This window comes from Salminus brasiliensis, chromosome 24 (assembly GCF_030463535.1).
Source record: "Salminus brasiliensis chromosome 24, fSalBra1.hap2, whole genome shotgun sequence".
Taxonomy (NCBI): domain Eukaryota; kingdom Metazoa; phylum Chordata; class Actinopteri; order Characiformes; family Bryconidae; genus Salminus; species Salminus brasiliensis.
Window position 1 is genome coordinate 5,400,550 of NC_132901.1, and position 25,310 is coordinate 5,425,859.

The window sequence follows — 25,310 nt, forward strand, 5'->3', positions numbered from 1 at the left end:
ATCGACACGTGCTTGCTGTAACTGCGTGTGTTTGATCACTAGTGTGTGTTCACTGCACTGCTGGGTGCAGTGGCCAAGGCAGAGGCCAAATACCATCTGTATCCAGCACAAATAATGAATATGGTTATCTTGTCGTTTTGGCCATGGGTATGTGTGTGTGTGTGTTTTGTTATGAGTGACAGTGTGTGTGTGTGTGTGTGTGTGCTTCTGTAAATACTTCAGTATGCACACTATTTGTTCCTGTTGTTTTCCTGTTGACTGCGGATGCTTTCTTCCAACATTTAGGTTGGTTGAAGCTTCCGGTGAGCATGTTTGGACCAGGCAGGCGGAAACACCTGCTTACACACACAAGCAACACTCGCACACACACATCTCGTATACCTTCACAACTTTTTTTGTCCGGGGCCAGTTCGTATCCAGGGTCACACGCGCACTTGAAGCTTCCCAACGTGTTCACACACCTCTGCTCACAGCCTCCATTATCTGGCTTCACACACTCGTCCTCCTCTGAAAATGCACGCACACACACACACAGCCATGGGTTAAGAATCTGTAGACTGCTGATTACTATCTCTGCTACTGTTTTCGGAGGCGGTGTGCTTTCAGTCATTCTTGTGGCTTCTTTAACACTCTTGACCTCCATTCATTCAGATCCTACATTACAATAATAAAACAGTGTAAAATAACAAAACCGCTAACCTTATTAACCCCTGAGTGCTTGGGCCCTGAGAATTACCACTTGCAAAGTGATTTGCGGTTGGCTCTTTTTCAGATTTTCTGTTAGTTCTGATAAACCCATAAAGTGAAATACTATAGATAGGTATAGATAGATACTATATACTATATACTATAGATAGATACTATAGAAAAACTATAGATAGGGCAAAATCCAAAAGGAAAGCCTCAGTTTTCTGCCCTAGATTGCTTCTCAGTTTGTGTGTGTGTGTACCTTTAAAGAAGTTAGCAGCAAAGCCGGCTTTATTGACAGTTCCATCTGAGACGAATTTCATCCACAGTGTGTTGGAGGTGGAGCGAATGTCCTCGGGTTTGTCATAGCCGCAGAATCGGCCAATTAGAGGGCTGCTTTCAGACAGGCCATCACGCACTTCCAGATAGTCATAAGCACAGCTGTCATGCCTCTCGATCTGAACACACAGACATATATACATGCACAACTTAACATGGTTGGTGTAGCGTAGTGGATAACAACACCATCGTTCCTTTCGTAGACTAGGGTTCGATTCTCCAGCCACTCAAATAAAAGCAATAAAAGTACTTTTTACACCAATAAGACTTTGAACACATCAGCCATAAGTAAATGCCTACTTTTTAAGGTACCTATACATTTATAATATATAATCTATAAATCTATAATAGGAAATCTATAATAGATAATAAGTTTAGCTCTTGACCAGCATAGGGTATGTTTGTATGTTTGGGTTTAGTTCATCTACAAGCATGACCAACCTGACTAGATATATAAATAGTATGGCCAAGTTTAACCCTGCTGGTTGACCAGTATGACCAGCATCACCAAGCATGGCCTAAATCAAATGCAATATGCACTATGGTGGCCGGCAGGATGACCAGCTTTACAACCACCTTGACCCTGAAAGATTAGCTCAGACCATCTAAACCAGCTACCAGCAAAAGCTGGTCTTGAGCTGGATTTTCTAAAATCTAGAAATGCTCCTTTGGTGTAAAAACAGTTAAGTTTAAAGGTTATTAAATGCTATAAACAATGTAAAATATATATGAATAATAAAAACATTTGAAACTCTTGAACAGGAGTGTATTATATCACATTATGAACTAGACAAGATAGTGTAGTGAATGTAGCAGTGATGGTGTGCAGCATGTCATCAAATAATGATGTCTGGAAAATAGACTGAACTAGAAGGCAATTTTGTCAATGTCCTAAAGCTTTCTCTGTCATTTTAGAGTCACCTACATCTCCTTTCATCATTCTGGACACATCTGGAATTTGAGTATGTCATTAGTCATTGTTTACAGCTTCCTGCAAACGATTTAAAAGCTCTTTTATCTGCAGTAAAATACATTTGACATGATTGAAAAGACTGACTTCAGGCTTTTGAAGAGCATAACTAAACTTCCACATGAAAAAGTCTCATGTACAATATCCTTTGTCACATATGCACATACACACTTAAACACACTCAATCAGCACCCCCAGAAGGCACAGGCAGAAACACAAACATATCATGTGTTCTTTGCATTATCGTGCCAACAGCACCTTAGGTGTTAGAGCCTAAGGAACATTCCAATGAAAACAGGATCTCGCATACCAGACGCGCGCTCGTGTATGTGTGTGTGTCTGCTGGTATGCCAAGGTCTCTGGGTTAGCGCTGGGTCTTCCTCTTGGGTTGTATGTGTGTAGGAGAGTGACTAAATGAGCGTATGAGTACGTGTGCAGGTGAATGGAGAGTGTAAGTTTTCCATCCTGTGTTTGTTTGTCTCTCTCTCTCGCTCTCTTTCTCTCTTACCTAAAGAGTCCTGATTGAATAGGAGAAGCTTTTCCTCTTTCAAAGCAAGTCTGTGTGTGACCCTTGTGTGCACTATAGCCACAAGAACGTGCCGCTACATACATTTACAGAACGAGAGAGAGAGGAAGTGAAAAAAAAAGTTAAGCCAAAGACAAGTGAAAGAAAGTAAAACAGAGAGAAAACAAAGAGTTGAAAGATGGAGGGAGATGAAAGAACGACTGGAAAAAAGGAAAGAGACTCTAAACACATCTTAACCACAACACAGTGACCCTGATTAGATCCTGACGCGCCTTTAGGAGTTTGTACCTCAAAGGCCTGAAAGCTGAGGCCCACGTTGTAGCCCTCAGACACCGTGATCCTCCACACGCACTCTTTCGACGGCCTGTAGTCGTCTGGGTAGTTCGGAGACTGGATCTGACCTGAATCCTTGGTGACATCACCTCCACAGATTGCTAAAGGACAGAGAGACAAAGACAGGGGGCACGTTGTTTAAGTACAGCTCACAATATTTAGTACCCTCTAGACTGGCAAGCTGTCCATACGTGTGTCAGCAATGGGTGCAACTTAAAGTAGCTGAATGCATTCATTAGAAGGGGTGTTCACAAACAATAGGCCTCCCTAACTTGCATGGATTTTTTTTTATAAATTATCTTGAGATCTTGAGAAAAGTCCTAAATCATGATGTGTTTTTAATGTGCAGAATTGTTACAGCATTAACACATTTGGCACCTCTTATGGTTAATACATATTTCAGTTGTTTACCTTAAGCCCTAAGAGTGAAGTTTTCAGATTTTTTCCAGGGCAGCTTTGTGAAATACAGTCGCATTACAGGCCCAAATCTTACCTTCGTAAACGGCAGCAAAGCCCTTCCCCACCCAGTTACTGCTGCTGCGAAACTCAATCCACATCCGACTCTCAGTGGAGATCAGCATTTCTGGAACCTTATCACCACAGAAACGGCCTGTGCACACACACACACACACACACACATATACATGAAAATACATTTTAACAGACATAATACTCTACAAAACTTTGTAGTTTTTTTTTTTCCAGAAACATTTTTATTAATTCCATTTAATTTAGATTATTCCCTGGGTGTGAGTGTACCTAGTAGAGGGGCTTTCCTCCAGTATCCATCCCGCACCTCAATGTAGTCGTACCAGCACAGGCTGCTCTTATACAGGTCCATTGTGGTGAAGTTGAGCACGATCTGATGAAGATACAAAGTGTAAAATACAAGTGTTTTACAAAGCTTATGCAAAGTAAAACCTTGAGAAAATCACTTTTGCCACGTTTGTCAATGATGGAATGGAAATCAAATGGAAATGGACATAGATATGAAACTGTATTATCATATATTGTGAACGAAATTAAATAAATAAAAGCAAAACACCAATAATGTAAAGACTTCTGAAGGTTAACTGCACAAAATGATGCGTGTTACCTTCTCCCCGGGTGTGACCGAGATCCTCCAGACGCAGTGCGTGTACGAAGGGTATCCGTTTGGGTAACCAGGAGATGAAAAGTTCCCCATCGAGTCTTGCAGTGTCTCACCACATGCTGGGAAAACAGAGAAAGGCACAGTACGATTAGATCCGTCCACGGCTGGAAGATCTGCAGATCACATCTGAGTGCTCCTGATTGAACAAATGTTTATTTTAAGGCTTGTGCTTAGCCCATTAAGGCAGGCAGGGTTGATCGTTGACCGTTGTACTCTTCACACCATGCAGCTTCCTGCCTTGTAATCGGGAATCTTTAGATGACTGATCAGGGACACTGGGTCACGAATTACAAGATCGGTCTGCAGGAGGAACCCTGCGAAGAATTTGTCTGCCCTCCAAAAACAAACAAGACCTTTTGTTTCGTCCAAAATGGATGTCTGTAGGAGAGGAGTGATACTAGCTGTCTGCGTGCAGCAAAAAGTCCAAAAACTAGAGAAGAATATAGATGAGAAAATGATGACGATTGTTGATGTTGGTAAAACATTATCTACACTATTGAGAGTCCACTATTGCACTCTCATTGGCTGTAGCTAGTCGCTGCACTTCCAGTGTGACTTCCAGTCACAACACTACCAGATGTAGAGTCACAGACAGCTCCATATATTAAACCTGCAAGATATTTGTAGGAGGCCTGAAAAGCATTGGCGATCGCTCTGCGAGCTCTTCAATTGCAATCTTTCCGCAATTCACACATAGCAACTGAGACATAGCAATATCGATTTGCCTCCAGTCTTATAGCAATAATAGAAAAAAGCTCTTCTGAGTAGGTGTGTTTAAAATTTTTACTGGTATTGTAGTGAGTCACTATCACAAAACGATTCCAATGAATTTCCAGCAAATGAGAGCTCCAACAATTCCGTTCCAACAAGCCCCCTGCTCCCTGATTATGTGGCTAAATACTTTGTGTTGGGTTGCTTTGGTCAGTAAACACACACACACATATATGAGGGCCAAAAACAAAGGACTACTGTGTAATGAGACTTTCAAAACCCGCTCTTTCTCTCTGGCCGGGGAATCAGATGCTGTCTCTTGATCGGGCCAACTTTGCCACTAACACCGGCCTGTTAAGAAAAAAAAGAAACCTCCTTTCCCTCTGACTTAATTGGACAGTGGGTGCATATGGAAGTGCTTTTAGTGTCTGTTTCATGTGAAACAAAGGAGCAGTCACGCCGCAAAACCTCCGATTCTCCACTAAAAGTTCCGTTTTTGATAAGCTGCTCTCAGCGGTTTGGGAGGGAGCGATGAGTAAATTGTAGTGTGCACATGTGCACATGTTTAAACTGAAGATAAATCATCGTAAAGCAACAGATCACTGACACCCCAAAATGTAGATGGTCAGCCAAGACATGTTTAGTGTCCAAGGTTTGCTTCTTTTGTTTCACACTGGAGCTACAAGCTTGAGCAAAGCTTATAGACCACCAATTTGCAGTTTAGCAATTAGCGAGTTGTCGAGAAATCTCTTAAAACAGTGGCAGGACAAAAGTACTGAGACACCTGTTCATTCGTTGTTTCTAATCAAAATCAGGATGTTGGATGTTTACCACCCCACCTTATCCTCAACTCCCCAACCCATCGCTTAAGCATTGGATCATTCACAATTATTCCAGAGAACACAGTTTCACTGCTCCACAGCTCATCTCTGGCGGGGACTTTATACCCCTCTAGCCCATGCCTGGTATTAGGGTGCAACTTAATGTTGCTGAATGCCTTTGTTAGAAAAGAGTGTCCGTAAACATTTGGACAACGTTAAGCAGCATGTTTATATTTACTGTTTCAAAATGATCTCTATCTCTCTAGTCTCTATCATTCTCGCTACAGGCTCGGCACATTAGCAACAGCACCATGTAACTCAGGTGAAGCGGGCAGGGAAAAGCTAGCAAGTACTGTGTAACGCTGCATAACCCCAGTCCTATTTGTGTAAAATCCTATAATACAACACTACCTTCTCAGTCCACATACTTCAGTGATGGTTCTGTATCTCTCAGTGAAGCGATTTGCCTTCACTGATGTGAACTACTCTCCACCTGCAGGGGGAGCCTATGAGCAACAAACACCTATTCTCCATACTGCTGCTTTAAGGTCGGAAGTTAGAAATGTAGTAAGAGCAAGTAATCAACATGGTATAATTCTGAATTGTTAGCTTGCCCAGGAGGACACTGAGTTCTGCAGTTGGACTGTGAGGATACCAGGAGTGCCAACTAGGCATTCAGCTGTCATTACACTAATCAGCAGATTTTGACAGAGAGAGAGAGATTAGAGTCCTTTGCTTTGTAAGTGAACTAGGCCATGCGTCATTCATTTAGTCTCTCTGTCTCTCGCCCACTCTCTCTCTCTTTCTCTCTTACATACACAAAACCCTTTGTAGAGTAATGACTGTCACCTCAGACAATACAGCCATCACGAAGGAACATGGACAGAACATACACACACGCAAACACACACAAACAAGTCGGCCAAGTCAGTTCTGATAGCCATCCACAAGCTTTTGGCAGAATATTTAACTACTTGTCATGGAGGAAAGAATCAGGCACAGTCCACATACTGTATTTTCAACAGGGGGTTGAGGTCAGGATTTCCACAACCACCTCTGATGTATGTTTTGGGTCATTGTTCTGTTGGAACACCCAATTGTGTCCAAGGTTCAGCTATCTAGCTGAAATATTCTCCAAATTATCACATGCTACCACCACCATGCTTAACAGCTGATTCAGGTTTTTGAGGGTGAATGCCTCACATTTACTGCTCTAACGTTGCTGTCTCATCTGGCCATAAAGCTTCTCTCCAGATTCTTTGACCATGCGGTTCAGCTGCAAACTTTACTTGAGCTTGAATGTGTTGATGCAGGACGCAGTGGCATCTCTGCCAGGTTCTCGAGTTTGCTGATCATCTGAACCAATTTCCTTTCTCCTTTCATCTAATATAATCCATGCCGCTATAGATGGATGTTGCCGTCCATAGGTAGGTGGTCATAATATTTTGATATGACTTCTGATATGATCTTCATCTTTGCTCACAAAGTGAGCTCATCTTTCTATTAGTCAACATATCACTCACACTTTTACTCATCTATCCTCCCTCTTGCCCTCTCTCTTTCTCTCCTTCCTGTTCACTCAGCACATTGTCTGTTTCAAAGGCAGCTTTGGCAGAAATGAAAAAGCACACCTCATCCCACACACACACACACACACACACACCACTTTACCCACCCACTCACACACACTGAGATACCTGGGCATCTGTAGAGTTTTTTGGCCTGTGAAATGTCCCCTTTACTGAGCCGCGTTCTCTGGCCAATAGCAGGTCGCACACCGTTCTCATCACGGGAGGGGAGGATAGTGTCCAGAAACATTCCCCTGAGAGAGACAGAGAGAGGGAGAGGGGGTGTTCAACTTTGCTGCGCTTACAGTATCAATGCTGAGAGTGATTTTTTTTTCCTCTGTGTTTGAGAGTGTGTGTGTGTGTGTGTGTGTCTCACCTGGAGAAAGTATTTCTGGCGTAATGCATGATGCTGTCAAAGTCATACGGTTCTCCAAGTGAGTTTACCTCTCCGGGCTCCATCTTCAGGAAGTTATACTCCTGACCTAAAATCGTACACATACGCATGCTTAATTAGAGGAGTAACTGGCTTAATAAACTCACAGCTTTGATGGAGTTATGAGTTATGAAATGCCTGAAGCACCCCACCACCAGCTATTCTCCACTCTGTCCGTTCTACCTCTATTTATCAAAAAGGAGATCAGCCTCAGTATATAGAGTTCCCCAATTTTTAAAATGTCTAATTAGTCTCAAGGCCTTATTATTAGGGCCCAACCTAATTCACTTTATAAAGACCATGACAGCCATCATAGGAAAAGAGCTGTGAACAATTATGCAGTTTAAAAACATCACAAATCTGATATTGATTTTTTTGTTAGGACTTTTTTCAAGAACTAATTTAAGAAAGATATTGGTGAATGAGACTTAACATCAAAACTAGTTTTTCTCATGATCTCAAGATAAGCTGTTTAGTCAAGATCACAACTTCCATTTGTTTTCACAGGAAAAATAAGTTATCTTGAGATCACAAGAAAAATAAGCTGTACAAATATAATTAACTCCTAACTCATTCCACCTTTTTCGCCTTAGCAATTGTCACTAATGACCGCAAAATATGAAACTATGTTAAACACACTGTCTTGTTAATCCGTTTTTATGCCATAATTGGTTTGAAAGCTAGGATCAATACTGATGGCTATTGCAATTGTGCTATTTTATGAATTTATGAATGTAATATTTATTCATGAATTATGTAATTTCATTGACAGTCTCTGTCTCTGCTGATATGCCTCTTAGAACGCTAAACACCGATGTAGTACCTGGCTGGATGTTGTCCCTGATGATGGTCACATGGTCGTCGCGGTCGGGCCGTGTGTGCTCGTGCCAGAATCCGATCACATGACCCAGCTCGTGAACCACTATGCCAAACTTGTCGCAGTTTTTGCCGATGGAGATGGCCTGAGGCCCGTTGCCGCGACGACCCACGTAGGAACAGCACCTGTGATTTGAGAGCTGGTTATAAGCTTTGAATAATTAAAGGGCAAAGTCCGTCTTTAAATCCTTCACAAATGAACTTTGGTTGAACCGCCCGCCTGCTAAACGTCTTAATGACGCTTTTACTGCGACGGTACTTAATGAACATTTTACTGTAAGACTGTAAATATCGCTGTCATCTCTGCCAGGATAATAAAGTACAGTCTATACATTTAGATGCCCAGAATGAGGTGGTATTAGTGGGTGCTGTAGGGTAATCTAGGGTGAGGGCTGTTTGCTGATGGGGTGATTTGAAAGGTGAAGCAGGATAATGTGGAATAATCTGTAGATTGGGATGGGGTAGTGTGGGGTGTTTTAGGGTAATATGGGGTGATTTGAAGGCTGCATGGGGTATTTGTGTTCCAATGTGGGGCATTAGGTGGATAATGTGGCTGATTTGTGGGATTATTTGGGATAATGTGGGGTACTTTGGGCTGATAGGGTGATTTGGTTTGTAGGGTGAGTGGTTTGTAGGGTGTTGAATGTGGTGGGTAGTTTGGAGTGATGTGTGAAGTTATTTGGGATATTATAGGGAATCCTGGGCTGATGCATCACAATTCATAAAATGTATATGGTATTATTAGTAGTGTAATCCAGGGTATCTTATAGGGAAATTGCAAGTATTATTTGAGGTAGTATGAAGTAGAGCTGGGCAATATGACAAAATTTTATCATATCATGATAACAATATGCTTTTCTAAGCATATCAATAAATCAGCTGCAGGTTTCATTACATACATTGTAATTAGACTGGTTTAATTAGATGAAGAGCAGCAGATGTTGAATAAAAAACAATGTATATAGTACGGGAGAGTATCTGAAGTCTTTAAATATCGCCCAGCCCTAGTATGAAGTGAGCCGCAGGCCAATATGTGGCATTTTAGACTGGTATTGATTCATATTCCAATAAGGGGCAACCCAGGGTGGTTTATAGGGTGCTGTATGTGGTGGCTGTATCAATGCTGAGAATATTTTAGAGTGTTGGAGGGTTGGCTGGGGTGATGACTTATGCAGTGACAGCTCCTAGAAAGCTCATGAGGGTGTTGTAGAGTAATCTCAGGTGACGTGGCGGGTTTTAGGGCGATTTAGGGTTATATGGGGTGACTTGTGAGGGCAAACTGGAGCGATTGGCTGATTTGTAGGGTGATGCTGGGTGATCGGTGATCGCTCCTAGAAAGCCTGTGAGGTGAACACCAGCTCACGGCATGTGTGGCGCGGTTTACGCTGCTTATTTATATGGACCCCAATGCCAACACGACAAAGCACGAGAGAGAGAATGAGAGAGCGAGAGAAAAAGAGAGAAGGAAGAATTTTAGGATTTCTGTTTCAAGCATAGCCAAGTTAAGAAGATCAGACCACCTTTATTCAAAAGCACACATGCATACTACACACACACCCATACACACAAAAGGGTTTGACTTCATTGTCCTCGACAGCTGGCACAGTTACTGTCATTGCTAATGCAAGAGCATCGCTTAAAACACAGAGCTTTCAGGACATCCCCCTGTCAGACTGTATTACACACTCAAACACCCTACCCTGTATTACACACTCAAACACTTTACTTTACAGCACCCTAGGTGCGTATGCAGACAAGAACATACGTCTGCATGTGAGTGTACATGTATGTGTGTGTGTGTGCAAACACACAGCTAATCAGTTCATAACTCTGCAATAAGTAGGTCAAAATATCTGGCACCTGACTGGCAGTTTGGCGGTCTTGCTGGGGTTGTAATTAGAGTTTGGTGGTGCGAGCCTGCAAAGCTGATTATTATAATCAGCAATGTTACCGTGACTGGGCCAGGGAGGAACACACTTGTAGTGCAGAGCCGTGCTGAGGCTTTCCTGCTTACACAGCACTGCTGAATACATAATACACCAAGAATGCATAATGTGTGTGATGTATATTGAATGGACATTGAAAAACCCCTCTTTTAAAGCTCAATTGGACAGTGATAGTTACCCCTGCCCCTTAAATGTGCTCAAGCAGTGTTCTACTTTCAGTAGATCGTCAGATATCTACACCTCGGCAGGTCACTGGGACATTTCTAGCATCATGCAATGTTATTTTGCTCTCTATATTCTCTTCAAATTCTCCTCTGTCCTTTCTGACCCAAGTTCTTTCTGCCCTCCGTGACCATAATCCCCGTCCGAGGGTAAGGTGACCCTCCGTGAAGACATGGAGGACGCAGGAGGAGAAGAGTTAGGCCAGGACTAGACGTGCCAGCTGGCTGGATATGTGTGTATGCGAATGTGTGTGTGTGTGTGTGTTTGTTTTCATACATTTTTAGGCTAACAATGCCCTGACTAGGTAAGTACTAGTCTACTAGACTAGTCTTAGGTTTAGCAAACTCTTATTATGAATGGATAATTACATACGGCTGTAATGTGACCTATATATTATCACAGGTACTTGCGTATGTGCATAATGGATATATATCCACTGTATATATCTTGACATATTATTACATGTGAGTGCTCACTAAATGGACAAAAGTATTGGGACACTTACTCATTCATTGTTTCTATAACATCAAGGATATTGAAAAACAGTTTATCCTGCTTTTATGGGAGTAACTGTCTCCACTGTCCAGCGAAGAAGGCTTCCTACTAGATTTTGTAGAGCATTGGTGTGAGGATTTAATTGTATTCAGCAACTAGTGCGTTAGTGAGGTCAGAATGCTGAATGACCACCACCCCACTTCCCCATCTCCAACACTCCATCACCTCCAACAATCATTCCAGCAAACACAGTTCCAAACAAACACATCAACACACACACACGTGCCAGAGTCACTAACCCAGAGGTAGGTCAAGTTAGTCAACTCGAGGGATACAGTGCAACCTTGTTGTCTGCACCTAAGCATGTCTCAGACACACACACACACACACACACACACACACACACACACACACACACACACACAGCCGTAATCTCGACCTCAGTCAGGACACTATTTATATCATGGATTAGAACACCTTAATCCTTTTTTCATGGCCAGTGGTAGCACAGCACACACACACATTGCCTTATCATCGGCATCAGGAATTACACAGTGTGTGTGTGACAGACACACGTACATACAGCAACATTCAAAATAAGCCTACTACCACTAAAAGTGACTCAAACTAGTTGGATTGGTGGAATAATGATTGGGATACACTTTGGGATACACCTTACTACAGCTTGACGCAGAAGTGGAACTTTATTTATACACACACATGGTCTAGTACTAGTGTGTGTGTCAGCCTCTGCAGGTCTATGTTTGATTGACACCTGCCAATGACTACTATAGTCATGGTCAGACTGCCTATGGATAAGGTTACGTAATGTTGTCCCTCCATATATCTCTTTCTCTTACCTGTAGATCACTGACAGTCTCAGGTAACTTTCTGTTTTTTAATTAATAACTGATTACATAACATTTTAATATACTTCGCTTTACTGTTTTCCAGTATGCTACATTGAGAACATAAGCAGTAATTGAACATTCGAAAGTCCTTTTTGATGTATTTGGACTATGGTTGCTTAAATCTTTGCATTCAGCTGCATATCAGTGTGCATTAGACTACACATATTAAACATGAGGAACAGGTACGTGAGAACTGCTGCAGTACTGCTGTTTTAGCCTCTCATATCTCATTAGCTGGGTCTCTCTCTCTCTCTCTCTTTCTCTCTCCCTCATTACCATGTCAGCTTGTTAGGATGCCATTCCACAGAACAATGGCTGGCCTGTGCACCATGGTAACGGGGCAGGAAGGAAAGCTAAGCTGACTGTAGTAAAGTCGTCTTCTCTGACACACACACACACACTTTGTTTTAAAAACACACACTTCACAGGATGCACGCATAACAATGAGAGGTGAATGAGTGAGAGAGTGAATGTGTTTATGTGTAAATGTGTTTATTTCTATGGAGTTTCTGAGTTACTAGTGGCGTACTGCAGGGCCGAGTATTAGGCCCCTTACAAATCTGGATCCCATTCATATTTGTATTTGTAGTAGGTGCCAGCATTCACCAAATATATCAAAGCTTAGTGAATGATCCAGATTTTGCCATCAACAACATCGGCTGCATGTAATGTGTCATAATGTGGTGTTGGGTCAACTCACCCGCAGGGTCGGTAGGTGAAGACGATGTAGCTCTCTTCATCAGTTTTCTCGATGAACGTCACACACGTCTGTTTTTCCCAGTGTCTCATAGCCTGCTTAAACATTGCCCTCTGACTGCCTGAGGAACACACACACAAAGGAACAGCATTAACATTAGAAGTTACAGTTATCATCAGTGATTTTTGTTGATATATGGCTTCTATGCCTTTATACAGCGCCATGTTTCTTTCGTTATCCTTTCAAATTACTGAAAACATGGTGTGTATACAAGTCCTGTAAGTCCAGCAAAAGCAAAGGCTAACACACACACATACACAAGGCACTTACCAGTAAAGTTGCCTCCTATGACGTAGGGGATGACTCCCCCAGGCCAGATTCTCTCTGCTCTGGAGGTGGCGGCTCGCGGGACTCGAGATTTACCCCCTCGAACCCCTCTCCCTCTAACCCCATTTCCCCCTGTAGCCCCGCTCCACGGGCCAGCCCGCAAATTCTCTTCCTTACTGGAGTTCTTGGGCCAAGAATCTGCAGAGACAGATAGAAGGAAATAAAAAAAAAATCATCTACAGTTCCTGCACTTAAATATTAATATATTCTTTTTGCCTCAAAGACAATTGTACATTGTTCACAGTGCTGCTGTTGTTGTGTGGTTTGTATTCCTATTATTTTTTTCCCCTGCAGTGCAATGGATTACACCATGCAGATATAGATTCTTGGTGTCAGATGGCCTGGTGTAATAAAAGACAGAAGCACCTTGGTAATGAGAGAAGTTAACTGGGAATGGCTAGACTGGTTTCAGCTGGCAAAGCCTGTACAATTGTTGTGAGCAGAAAATGCATGAATGCACAGCGTGTCAAACCTTGAGGTGGATACACAGCAAAAGACCACGTCAGGTTCCACTTCTATCAGCCAAGAAGAGAAAGCTGAGGCTGCAACAGCTACTTTGCTAGTATGGACCACACCCATGGAGCTGGAACAGGGAGCCGAACTCGGCTAACTTTTGGGTGAGTAGTTGAGAAGAAGGGAACAGATGGGGTGGTGGTGGGTACAATACGTTGTTCAACATGAAGGTGATTAAAAGTAAAGGGTACATTATAGGGCAGAGGAAGAGGAGCTGGGGTGTGGTTCATCTCCTACAATTAAGTGACTTCCTGACTCCACTTCCAGCATGCTAATGCCCCATGTCACGAAGCAAAAGTCGTCTCAAACTGGTTTCATGAACATGTCAATAAAGTGAGCCTAAGGAGATTCACAGCCTGAAAATACTTCTGACAAATCTGCAGGAATTGTGTGGTGCATTCATGTCTACATGGACCAGAATCCCGAAGGAATGTTTCCAGCATCTTGCGGAATTCCATGCCATGAAGAATCCGGGCCGTTTTGAGAGCAAAGGCAGGAAGTTATTGCAAAGCAGGAAAAGCTTGGTGTCTGAAAACTTTTAACAGGCAGCGGACCAATTGTTTTATTGCTTTCAACTCACAGCAAACACTAGTCTGGCTGTATTGTTAGCAGGTGTGCTTACTGAAGCTCTTTCTGCATTATGAATGCCATCAGACCGAAATGCCAAGCGGTTTAGTTACCAGCTTTAAAGGATCAGCAGATATTAAAGTCAAAACCTCTCACCACAAGCAAGTGCACAGCAAATATGCAGAAGAATTCATTTGGTAAAGGTCAAAGACACACTCTCTCACACACACACACACACTCAGATGTAAAAAAAAAAAAATGTAAAAATGAACTTACCAGACCCCAGTCGTCGTATTCTGTCCAGCAGGATATATAAGGAGCTTCGCTTTTTAGTAAAGTCATGCTCTTCTAATCCACCTGAGTAAGAGAAAGAAAGAAAGCATGTCATTGAACAGCAACAATTTACAGTAAGGGTGGCAGATTAATCTGCTAATAAATCGTGAATTTATTTGCCTGGGTAAAAATGTTATTTATACACAAAGGAAAACCTCTTGTAGATGGAACTATTGAAAAAAGGGTCCTGTATGTAGCACCAGCAAGGGTTGAACTGTTGTATAAGACTGAAAGAGCCGCTGCTCAGTACCATATAGAATCATTTTTGTTTAGAGTATGAACTGAAACTAACTGAAATACATCAAAAAAACGACTACAGTACAGACCTCCCACCTCAAACCACCCCATTTGCCGCCATATTTGCCTCATTAGCAAATTTCCAACAAAAAGGAAGATTTTTTTTGCTCAGAGCATTTTGGGGACAGGGTACTGTTTCACTCTACGGTACAATGCTGTATTGTATAACAATGCAAAAATGATTACATAATATAATAAAGATTATTGTTGCAGCATTATGCAATGGTATGTTTCATGCTAGTTATGAATGGTGTTCTCAGCAAAGGTGTGACATTCCTCCGTGCGGGTGTGGGCTCTGTGCCATCCTTCACACTTCTTTCATTCTACCATCTTTAATTCATCTTCTCTCTCTCTATTCATCATGGATCCATCACTGTGACCACTGCCAGGCTTTCTCTTCCTTTTCCTGTCTTTCACACCTTCTCGTATATCTGAAATGCACTCTCTCCACTCTCTACCTTGGTTTCTCCCATACACATTCTCTCTATCGCACACACACTCTCTCTCTTCCTCGCTCTCGTTCTCACACTCGCTCTCTCTTACTCTTGGTCTCTAATTCTCTCTCCCTGGAATGTCGAAGTGGACAGGAAAGTCAGGAACAAACAAAAGGAGCGAGTCGAAGGCGCAGGAAAAGGCTGAGGTTAGGGATATGCACACACACATACACACACATATACATGTATGCACACACAGACACTGCTGCAACAACTACCTAAGGCCTGTCAGGCATTGGTTCTCACGTTTACAGCTCCCCCAGGTATTGTCTTTTGACATGCTAGAGCTTACGGTGAAAAATTGCTGTGTTGATTAGCAATAGCCATGTCTCACTTTGATCCAGCCAATCATAGCAAGTATCAATTTAGGGCCAAATAACAGGGTTGTAAATGGGCTTGTAAAAAGCATATCTGGCCATTTTCTTCCCCTAAACAAAGTCATATACACTGATTAGCCATAATTTTAATATCTAATATCGAGTACGCCCCCCTTATGCTGCCACAACAAATCTGACCATTTAAGGCACGGATTCCACAAGACCTCTTGTGGTGTCTTGTGGTTTCTGGCACCAAGATGTTAAAAGCAGATCCTTTAAGTCCTGTACATTGTGAGGTGGGACCTCCATGAGCATCAGTGAGCCTTGTTGTGGTTTTCCGGTTGTCCTTTCCTGGAGCACTTAAAAGGTTATATTTTTAAGGTCTTATTAAGTTATAGTTATATATGAGGTTTGCAATAAAGAACTGGCAATAATATTTGACAATCTTGGTGTTAATTCTAGGTATTCTGAACCATGTGTACATTCTGAGTACAGTGCAAACCCTTTTTGCACTTTGTGAGATGAAGAGTAAATCACAACCACCTTCTATTCCTCCTCCTTCTGCTCCTCCTCTTTTAGAGTGCATTCCTCATGTCCCTGCGCCTCGCTCAGCTCCAGAGTTCTGCTCTCTATTCCAGATTGACGACCTTTAGCCTGACAGTAGATTATGACCTGAGCTTAACGCAGGAATGTGCATAGGAGCAAGACTCCTCTCACACACATACACACACTTGCTCAACACACAGCACAAATAACACATTTCTCACACACAGATGCAAAAGCACAAGCTATATCTCTGCCTATGTGGAGTTGAACAGTGCGAGAAGATGTTACTCTAGACAACGTCAATCTGACTCCACTTAGCCCAAATGCTTTCCCTCCCACAAAGCAGAGGACTCAAGCTTGCAAAACACACTCGTGGTTGCTTTGCTGATGAGGCTGCAGAAGTGAGACACCGGCATTTATCAAGTCTAATCGCCCAGAGCCTTTAACTCCCCCGATACTAACTCCCAACCTGTAATCAACTAAATATCATCTAGCACATTACTCACACCCTCTAATCCTTTCATATCTCCACATCTGCCTCACGACTCAATATACTGTACTCACAAAACCCCAATCATCAATCACATCCACAAAGCTTCAAGAACCTTACAGCTCCCCCCTTTCTTAGGAGACTCACAAATACACCAACACACCCACCCTGCACAGCGTTACTCAACCTTTCACCAAAGCATAGCGAGAATACCACTGGAACATTTCCATAAACTATAAATATTCAAACTGAGCAGTCCAGAACGTTTAATAGTTTAATCGTTTAAACTATTAAACTAGTGTTTTTAATCATGTAAATACCTAAAAGTGAGGAAGATCTATCTATCTGTCTATCTGTGTAGCCATACATCCACCCTTCCATCCATCCAGCTACTCTTCCATTCATCCATCCACCCTTGCATCTGTCCATTTATCCATCCATCTTTTTAACCATCCATCCAGCTATCCATCCATCCATCCAGCCAGCTATCCCTTTATCTACCATCCTATCTATCTATCTATCTATCTATCTATCTATCTATCCATCCATCCATCCATCCATTCATCCATCCGTCCATCTCTTCATCTATCTATGCATCCATTCATCCACCCACCCATCCATCTATCCATCCATCCATCCACCCATCCCTTTATCTATCCATCCATCCATCTCTTTATCTATCTATCCATCCATCCATCCACCCACCCATCCATCCAGTTACTCTTCCATTCATCCATCCACCCTTCCATCCGTCCATTTATCCATCCATCTATTGATTTTACCATCCATCCCTTTATCTATCCATCCATCCATCCAGCCATCCCTTTATCTACCATCCTATATCTATCTATCTATCTATCTATCTATCTATCTATCCATCCACACATCCACCCATCCCTTTATCTATCCATCCATCCATCCATTTCTTCATCTATATATGCATCCATTCATCTATTCATCCATCCATCTCTTTATCTATCTATCTATCCATCCATCCATCCATCCACCCACCCATCCATCCATCCATCCATCCATTCATCCACCCATCCATCCATCCACCCATCCCTTTATCTATCCATCCATCCATCCACCCATCCCTTTATCTATCTATCCATCCATCTATCCATCCACCCATCCATCCATCCATCCACTCATCCCTTTATCTATCCACCCACCCATCCATCCATCCATCCACCCACCCATCCATCCATCCACTCATCCCTTTATCTATCCACCCACCCACCCATCCATCCACCCATCCCTTTATCTATCCATCCATCCATCCATCCACTCATCCCTTTATCCATCCATCCATCCATCCATCCACCCATCCCTTTATCTATCCCTCTATCTATCTATGATGTTACATGCAAACCCTCTATACAGATAAATATATACTATATTATTAATGTATTCTGTGTGTATTATGTAGCATATGTCCACTGGTGTGATACTGTCAGGGGTGATGCTACAGTTATTCTTCGACCTGTAGGTACACTTTTCAGAAGTAAGTGAATAACCTTTGAAAGGGCTTAATTTCACTGTGGTCTTGTTGTCTTCTCCTGTAAGATGAAGGCCGAGTCAGTCGTCTTACCTGACGTGTGTCCTTGCCTCATGTGTGTGTGTTGTGTAAGGTCTATCGTCCTGTCCACCTGGAACATTTTTAGATCCTCCTCGTCCAAGGCAATGTCTCCCCAAAAGACCGCTGGATAGAGAGAGAGAGAGAGAGAGAGAGAGAGAGAGAGAGTATATCATTAGAACAGGACACATGACACACATGAAAACACTCATTAGCTCATTGGACTACGTACACACATACACCTGCATATGTCTCTGGTATTGGCTTAACATGCTGTTTTAGGTATTGACTGATAACACCTACCTGTACTGTGTCTAGAGGCAGCTGAATGGTACTATTGGTTGATGCTAATTTGAGGTTTTGATTTAATTGACACGCCTGATCCACAAATTACAATAACAAGAGACAGCGTAGACCATCCAAACGGACTCTTACATACACACACACACACGCACAGCTCCCCTGAGACAATATACACAGCCTTCAGGTGCTGATTTAAAATGTGCAAGCTGGTCATTGCTGATGACATCACTTCAGGAGCCAAGGACGAAATCATAATTAGCCTTAGCACTGTAACTATTCATAGAAGTTTGTATGTGTGTGTGTGTGTGTAATTTTGGCCTACCCAAGGGCATGCAATGTCTCTAGCAGCTGAACCACTGGCATTGCAGAAATTACAAGTGGCTGTTGGGATGTCTTCATTTTCCACTTTAGAATACTTCCATGCTGCAAACATTTAGGCGGCTTGTTAACTTATGAAAATGGAACTTACTGCTGGGAGATGTGGATAGTGTTTGTTTATGTCACTTCTAAATAGAGAGTAATGGGGTAAGAGCTGATGCTTAATACAGCCAGAGCTGATTCATTAAACGTAGAGCCTGACCAATGCAATATAGTGTCAACCTGCAGTTTTATTAGGTTAGGTTCCTGCAAAAATGAGGCAAATGCTAAAGACTTCAGAAGTCGATGACCTCGCTGGGATTTGAACCCACAATCTTCTGACAGTAGGGTGGCCGTGACTGAAGGAAGTGACGTCTCACTGTTGCATAGTGGCAGGTTACTTTTGACCCTTAAGACAACACAAGGGTTGTTAGTCATATCTTTTTTATATCACAGTAATACAGGCTAAACTGGGCAGGACACCATCATGACTAACAAGTCCTAAAAAAAAGCACCTAGAAATAATTGATCTGGGCAACAAATACACTATATGGCCAAATGTTTTCTAATGAATACATTCAACTACTTTACACTGCACCCAATGCTGACACATATGTGCAGATGTACACACACACAGCTTGTCTAGAGACGTATGGGCAATAGGACTCTCTGGAGCAGATAAATGTGATGTATGTGAAGAGGAGTATAAAGCTTCCCATCATTGAGCAGTATAGCAATAGAACTGTGGTCTCTGGAATGATGGTACGTTAGGGAGTTGGGGAGTTGGGGAAGATGTGGGGTGGTGATAATCCAACATCTTGATCTCACTAATTTTGGCGCTGAATGCATTCAAATAATCACAGCAATTCTCCAAAATATAAATACAAAGCCTCTCATGGGCAGTAGAGACAGTTACTCCAACAAAGGCAGGATAAACTTTAATACCATTGATTTTGATTTCAGAGGGGAAAATGAATGAGCAAGTGTCCCAATACTTTTGTCCATGTAGTGTAGGTTTGTACAGGTAAAAAAAAAAAAACATCTTGGCAGATTCCCCAAACTCTTGCACAATACTGTTCAAAGGTATCAAACTTAGGATTCTCTGTGTGTATGTAATGTGTGTGTGTGTGTGTGTGTGTGTGTTCTGAACCTACTGGACATTGTGTATCCCATTAACTTCCTTTTTCAGTCTTCCCATTTCCAGCTGCGACCTTCCTAGAAATCCAGCTTTATTCCAACTCCCTTCCCACCAGGCTCCCTCTATGCTACGCCCCTTAAACTTCACCCAGCTTATTCCCTACCACGCCCATTATATCATATGTTCTTAATTTAGCCTGTCGCCAAGGAGATCATAAAGATGGCTCTGATAGAGAACATAACCGAAACTGCATAGTGTGTGAGTGTGTGTGTGTGTGCAACGTTTGGCAGGTGTATAGGTTCTTTAACCTTGATACAGAACAATAAACAATGTGTGCTACACTCACAACGCCAGCTACACTCAAGTTCATCTCAATTGTCTCCAGTTTGGTGAGCATGGGCGTGTGTTGACCCATTCTTCACTCTCCCCGCTCACACAATACCCCGGCCCAGTCTCGAACAGCGCTCCGTATTAGATGGGTATCAGTGTTCCTCGTCTCTGGGGAGTCTTTCTGTTCTCATTAGACAGCGATCGAGACACAAAGGCCAGGGTAATACCCTCCATTAAGAGCTAATTATAGCTGTAATCACTCTCCATCATACATCCTCTTCAACTACCATCTGTGAGAGCCTTCGCCGTAATAAAAACGCTGGTCAGAGGGAATTAGACAGTAGTTTTGGCAGGTCAGGTGGTGCGTTCTGGCAGTTCTAGATGAAATAAAGCTGCTTTGTTGTTTCGCTGAAACAATCTTCATAACTGAACCAGAGCTTGGGCCTGTGAATGTAACTTTAGAACGTAAAGGAACCGCTGCATCATCCTAGCGTCCCATGTTCAATCGAAGGCCGTGCCTCTAAAGTAGGTAATCCTCACCGTGCTAAAATGACAGTAAGGCTGACCTATTGACGCGAAAGAGGGAGAGGGGGATCTATAGATGAATAAAGAAGGCATGAATCCATACGCCTATATAAAGAGATTCAGCAGAAACGCTGAAACAGCGCTAGGGAAATGCTGAGGTAACATTTCGCTGTGGCTGGGAGAGCACTGCAATCATGCAACTAAAACAAAGCCCACCAACGTAGACTTCAGGTTCATAGAATGAAGCTCCTGTAGATAGATCTACGCAAAGGTACAGGCTGACAGAGGAGTCATAGACTCCACAAGACCTCTGAAGGTGTCCTGTGGTGTCTGACACCTGTAAAGCAGTCCTGTAAGCTGTGAGGTGGGACCCCACTGAATGGCATCATTGAAAGGACCTTGGGCGCCCGTGACCCTGTTGTTGATTCACTGGTTGTCTTTCTTTGGCGCACTTTTGGTAGGTACTGACCACTTGATGTTTTGGAGATGCTCTGACCCAGTCGTCTAGCCATCACAATCAGACTCATATGCTTAGCAATTGTTCCTCCTCCCAACACATCGCCTTCAAAAAATGACTATAGATCCCTGTAGATCTGCTAAAAAAAAAAGTAGTTCCGCAGTTTAGAGTAAAGCGAACGTTTTTGTTGTTGCTTAGCAACTGATGGTCAGGTAAATAATACGGTACAGTTCCAGCAAACACCCTTTACCCCTCACATTGTGAAGCTGGAACTATTTCTTGCCATTTATTACATACCGGGTGAGCCGCCCCAAATGTCTGACACTTGACTAAATTAGATTCCAAGTTCCTCCTATAATGTCCAAAATTTGATTAAACCATTAAGCGAAATTAGATTCCAGGTCCGCCTACAATGACCTGCTATAAAAAAACACTTCACTGTGGAAACAATTAACTGTGAAAACAGTGTTCATCTTTACGTCAGTGTGTCCTGAGGGTATAAGCTCAATGTCCTGCCCAAAACTGACCAACCATGGCCCAAATGTTAAGGCTTTTATAGATACATTTCCTGGAACAACCCAAGAACCACCAAGGCACAGGCATGCCATGTACTGGAAGCTGCTGGAAGGGAGGTTTGTAAACACCAGCTAACTGTGCTGGAGGGTGTTTTGCTCGATCTTCCTAGTAAAAGGCTTCTAGTTCTGTCAGATTCTTGGGTTGTCTTGCTGCACTTCCAAGCATGATCAATCCACGCTCATGCTTTACAGAAAATCTGCACCTTTTCACCAAACAAATCTTTGCTCATTTGGCCAAATCACTCAAAATCACTTATGAATGAGCTACAAATCTACAAATCTACAATTTTAGGACATATATATTTTTAGCTGAATATTATAATATCTAGAAAATGTAGAGGCACTAACTGTAAACACTGTCTTTACACACTCCGCAAAGCAAGGGGAAAGACGGGCGACAGAGCTGGTGGGATTGAGGGGGAAAAAACCCTTTCAGACGGTGTAATCTGCACTAGAATCCAAATTGTTTGGGCATCTCTGGGATTATAATCTCCGGAGTCTCCAGGTTGGCGCACGACAGAGGGAGGTGTGTTTTAATCTGAGTGCCGTATTATCCGCACACCAGATCCATTATTAAAAACAGAGATTACTCTCCAGGCCTGACTGTTCAAACCAGGCTTCTCTGTGGTTAACCCGGAAGCCCCTGTGTCCTTCCCGCAGGGACGTTTTTTTTTAGGGAATGGAAGCCTGCTTTCACTCCACTCACATGAAAATTTTGCAATATATTACATAATAATGATATAAAATGGTCAAATTATTGAGGATTACCGGTGAAGGATGAAGCTCCAGACGTATTTTCATTTTTGTCCATTTGCTGTTTTGGCCAAATCGCCTGAGTCAGTAAGAAAAGGAAGGAGGGGCGCAGGCTAGTTTCCTAGAAGCATCTTAGTGTTAAGATCATCTGAACTGGTGGAGAGCACGTTCAGGGTGACGCTCGCTCGACCGTTTGAGAATTATCGCTGTGCGTATGTGTGTGTGTGTGTGTGTGTGTGTGTGTGGTGTGTGTTATTTGGGGTCAGACAGCTGGTTTAATCCATCAGGGATTCTTTAATCATATGTTTATCTCTCTCCAAATACGCCAAAGGGCAATGCTACTGGTAGAGAAAATAACACACCTTGTCCTTCACATACTGCCACACACACACACACACACACACACACACAAATGAACCCTTAGAAATCATATTTGTTTATTAACAGTTATTCATTTGGTCATAATTATTGATAATAAGCCTGTCATGCTATCTCCCTCTCTCTATTTCTCTCTACCCCTCTCTCACTCTATCTCTATCTGCCCTTCTCTATCTCTCTCTCTACCCCTCTCACACTCTATCTCTCTCTACCCCTCTCCCACTCTATCTCTCTCCCTCTACCCCTCTCCCACTCTATCTCTCTCTCTCTACCCCTCTCCCACTCTATCTCTCTCTCTCTACCCCTCTCTCACTCTATCTCTCTCTCTACCCCTCTCTCACTCTATCTCTCTCTACCCCTCTCCCACTCTATCTCTCTCTACCCCTCTCTCACTCTATCTCTCTCTACCCCTCTCACACTCTATCTCTCTCTACCCCTCTCCCACTCTATCTCTCTCTACCCCTCTCCCACTCTATCTCTCTCTCTCCCACTCTATCTCTCTCTCTCTACCCCTCTCCCACTCTATCTCTCTCTCTACCCCTCTCACTCTATCTCTCTCTCTCTACCCCTCTCTCACTCTATCTCTCTCTCTACCCCTCTCTCACTCTATCTCGCTCTACCCCTCTCCCACTCTATCTCTCTCTACCCCTCTCACACTCTATCTCTCTCTACCCCTCTCCCACTCTATCTCTCTCTCTCCCACTCTATCTCTCTCTCTCTACCCCTCTCCCACTCTATCTCTCTCTCTACCCCTCTCACTCTATCTCTCTCTCTCTACCCCTCTCTCACTCTATCTCTCTCTCTACCCCTCTCTCACTCTATCTCGCTCTACCCCTCTCCCACTCTATCTCTCTCTACCCCTCTCACACTCTATCTCTCTCTACCCCTCTCCCACTCTATCTCTCTCTCTCCCACTCTATCTCTCTCTCTCCCACTCTATCTCTCTCTACCCCTCTCACTCTATCTCTCTCTCTCTCACTCTATCTCTCTCTACCCCTCTCACACTCTATCTCTCTCTACTCCTCTCCCACTCTATCTCTCTCTACCCCTCTCTCACTCTATCTCTCTCTACCCCTCTCACACTCTATCTCTCTCTACCCCTTTCACACTCTATCTCTCTCTCTACCCCTCTCCCACTCTATCTCTCTCTCTCTACCCCTCTCCCACTCTATCTCTCTACCCCTCTCCCACTCTATCTCTCTCTTTCTACCCCTCTGTCACTCTTTCTCTCTCTACCCCTCTCTCACTCTATCTCTCTCTACCCCTTTCACACTCTATCTCTCTTTACCCCTCTCACACTCTATCTCTCTCTCTACCCCTCTCTCACTCTATCTCTCTCTCTACCCCTCTCTCACTCTATCTCTCTCTCTACCCCTCTCTCACTCTATCTCTCTCTCTCTACCCCTCTCCCACTCTATCTCTCTCTCTACCCCTCTCTCACTCTATCTCTCTCTCTACCCCTCTCCCACTCTATCTCTCTCTCTCTACCCCTCTCTCACTCTATCTCTCTCTCTACCCCTTTCTCACTCTATCTCTCTCTACCCCTCTCTCACTCTATCTCTCTCTACCCCTCTCCCACTCTATCTCTCTCTTTCTACCCCTCTGTCACTCTTTCTCTCTCTACCCCTCTCACACTCTATCTCTCTCTCTCTACCCCTCTCTCACTCTATCTCTCTCTCTACCCCTTTCTCACTCTATCTCTCTCTACCCCTCTCTCACTCTATCTCTCTCTACCCCTCTCCCACTCTATCTCTCTCTTTCTACCCCTCTGTCACTCTTTCTCTCTCTACCCCTCTCTCACTCTATCTCTCTCTCTCTACCCCTCTCTCACTCTATCTCTCTCTCTACCCCTTTCTCACTCTATCTCTCTCTACCCCTCTCTCACTCTATCTCTCTCTACCCCTCTCCCACTCTATCTCTCTCTTTCTACCCCTCTGTCACTCTTTCTCTCTCTACCCCTCTCTCACTCTATCTCTCTCTCTCTACCCCTCTCCCACTCTATCTCTCTCTTTCTACCCCTCTGTCACTCTTTCTCTCTCTACCCCTCTCTCACTCTATCTCTCTCTCTCTACCCCTCTCTCACTCTATCTCTCTCTACCCCTCTCTCACTCTATCTCTCTCTCTCTACCCCTCTCTCACTCTATCTCTCTCTACCCCTCTCACACTCTATCTCTCTCTCTCTACCCCTCTCTCACTCTATCTCTCTCTACCCCTCTCTCACTCTATCTCTCTCTCTACCCCTCTCCCACTCTATCTCTCTCTACCCCTCTCACACTCTATCTC

General features: G+C 43.2%; 1 protein-coding gene across 1 annotated transcript in view; it reads right to left on the reverse strand.

The window, feature by feature from the left end:
- The window catches only part of tll1 (tolloid-like 1), a 68,937-nt gene that overhangs the window by 16,765 nt on the left and 26,862 nt on the right, over positions 1-25,310 (reverse strand). The window contains 13 exon segments of the mRNA XM_072669549.1: positions 382-507; positions 950-1,145; positions 2,811-2,956; positions 3,349-3,465; positions 3,615-3,717; positions 3,952-4,067; positions 7,238-7,362; positions 7,485-7,590; positions 8,365-8,543; positions 12,692-12,809; positions 13,019-13,213; positions 14,432-14,512; positions 18,227-18,337. Of these exon segments, the coding sequence (XP_072525650.1) occupies positions 382-507; positions 950-1,145; positions 2,811-2,956; positions 3,349-3,465; positions 3,615-3,717; positions 3,952-4,067; positions 7,238-7,362; positions 7,485-7,590; positions 8,365-8,543; positions 12,692-12,809; positions 13,019-13,213; positions 14,432-14,512; positions 18,227-18,337 (1,719 nt within the window).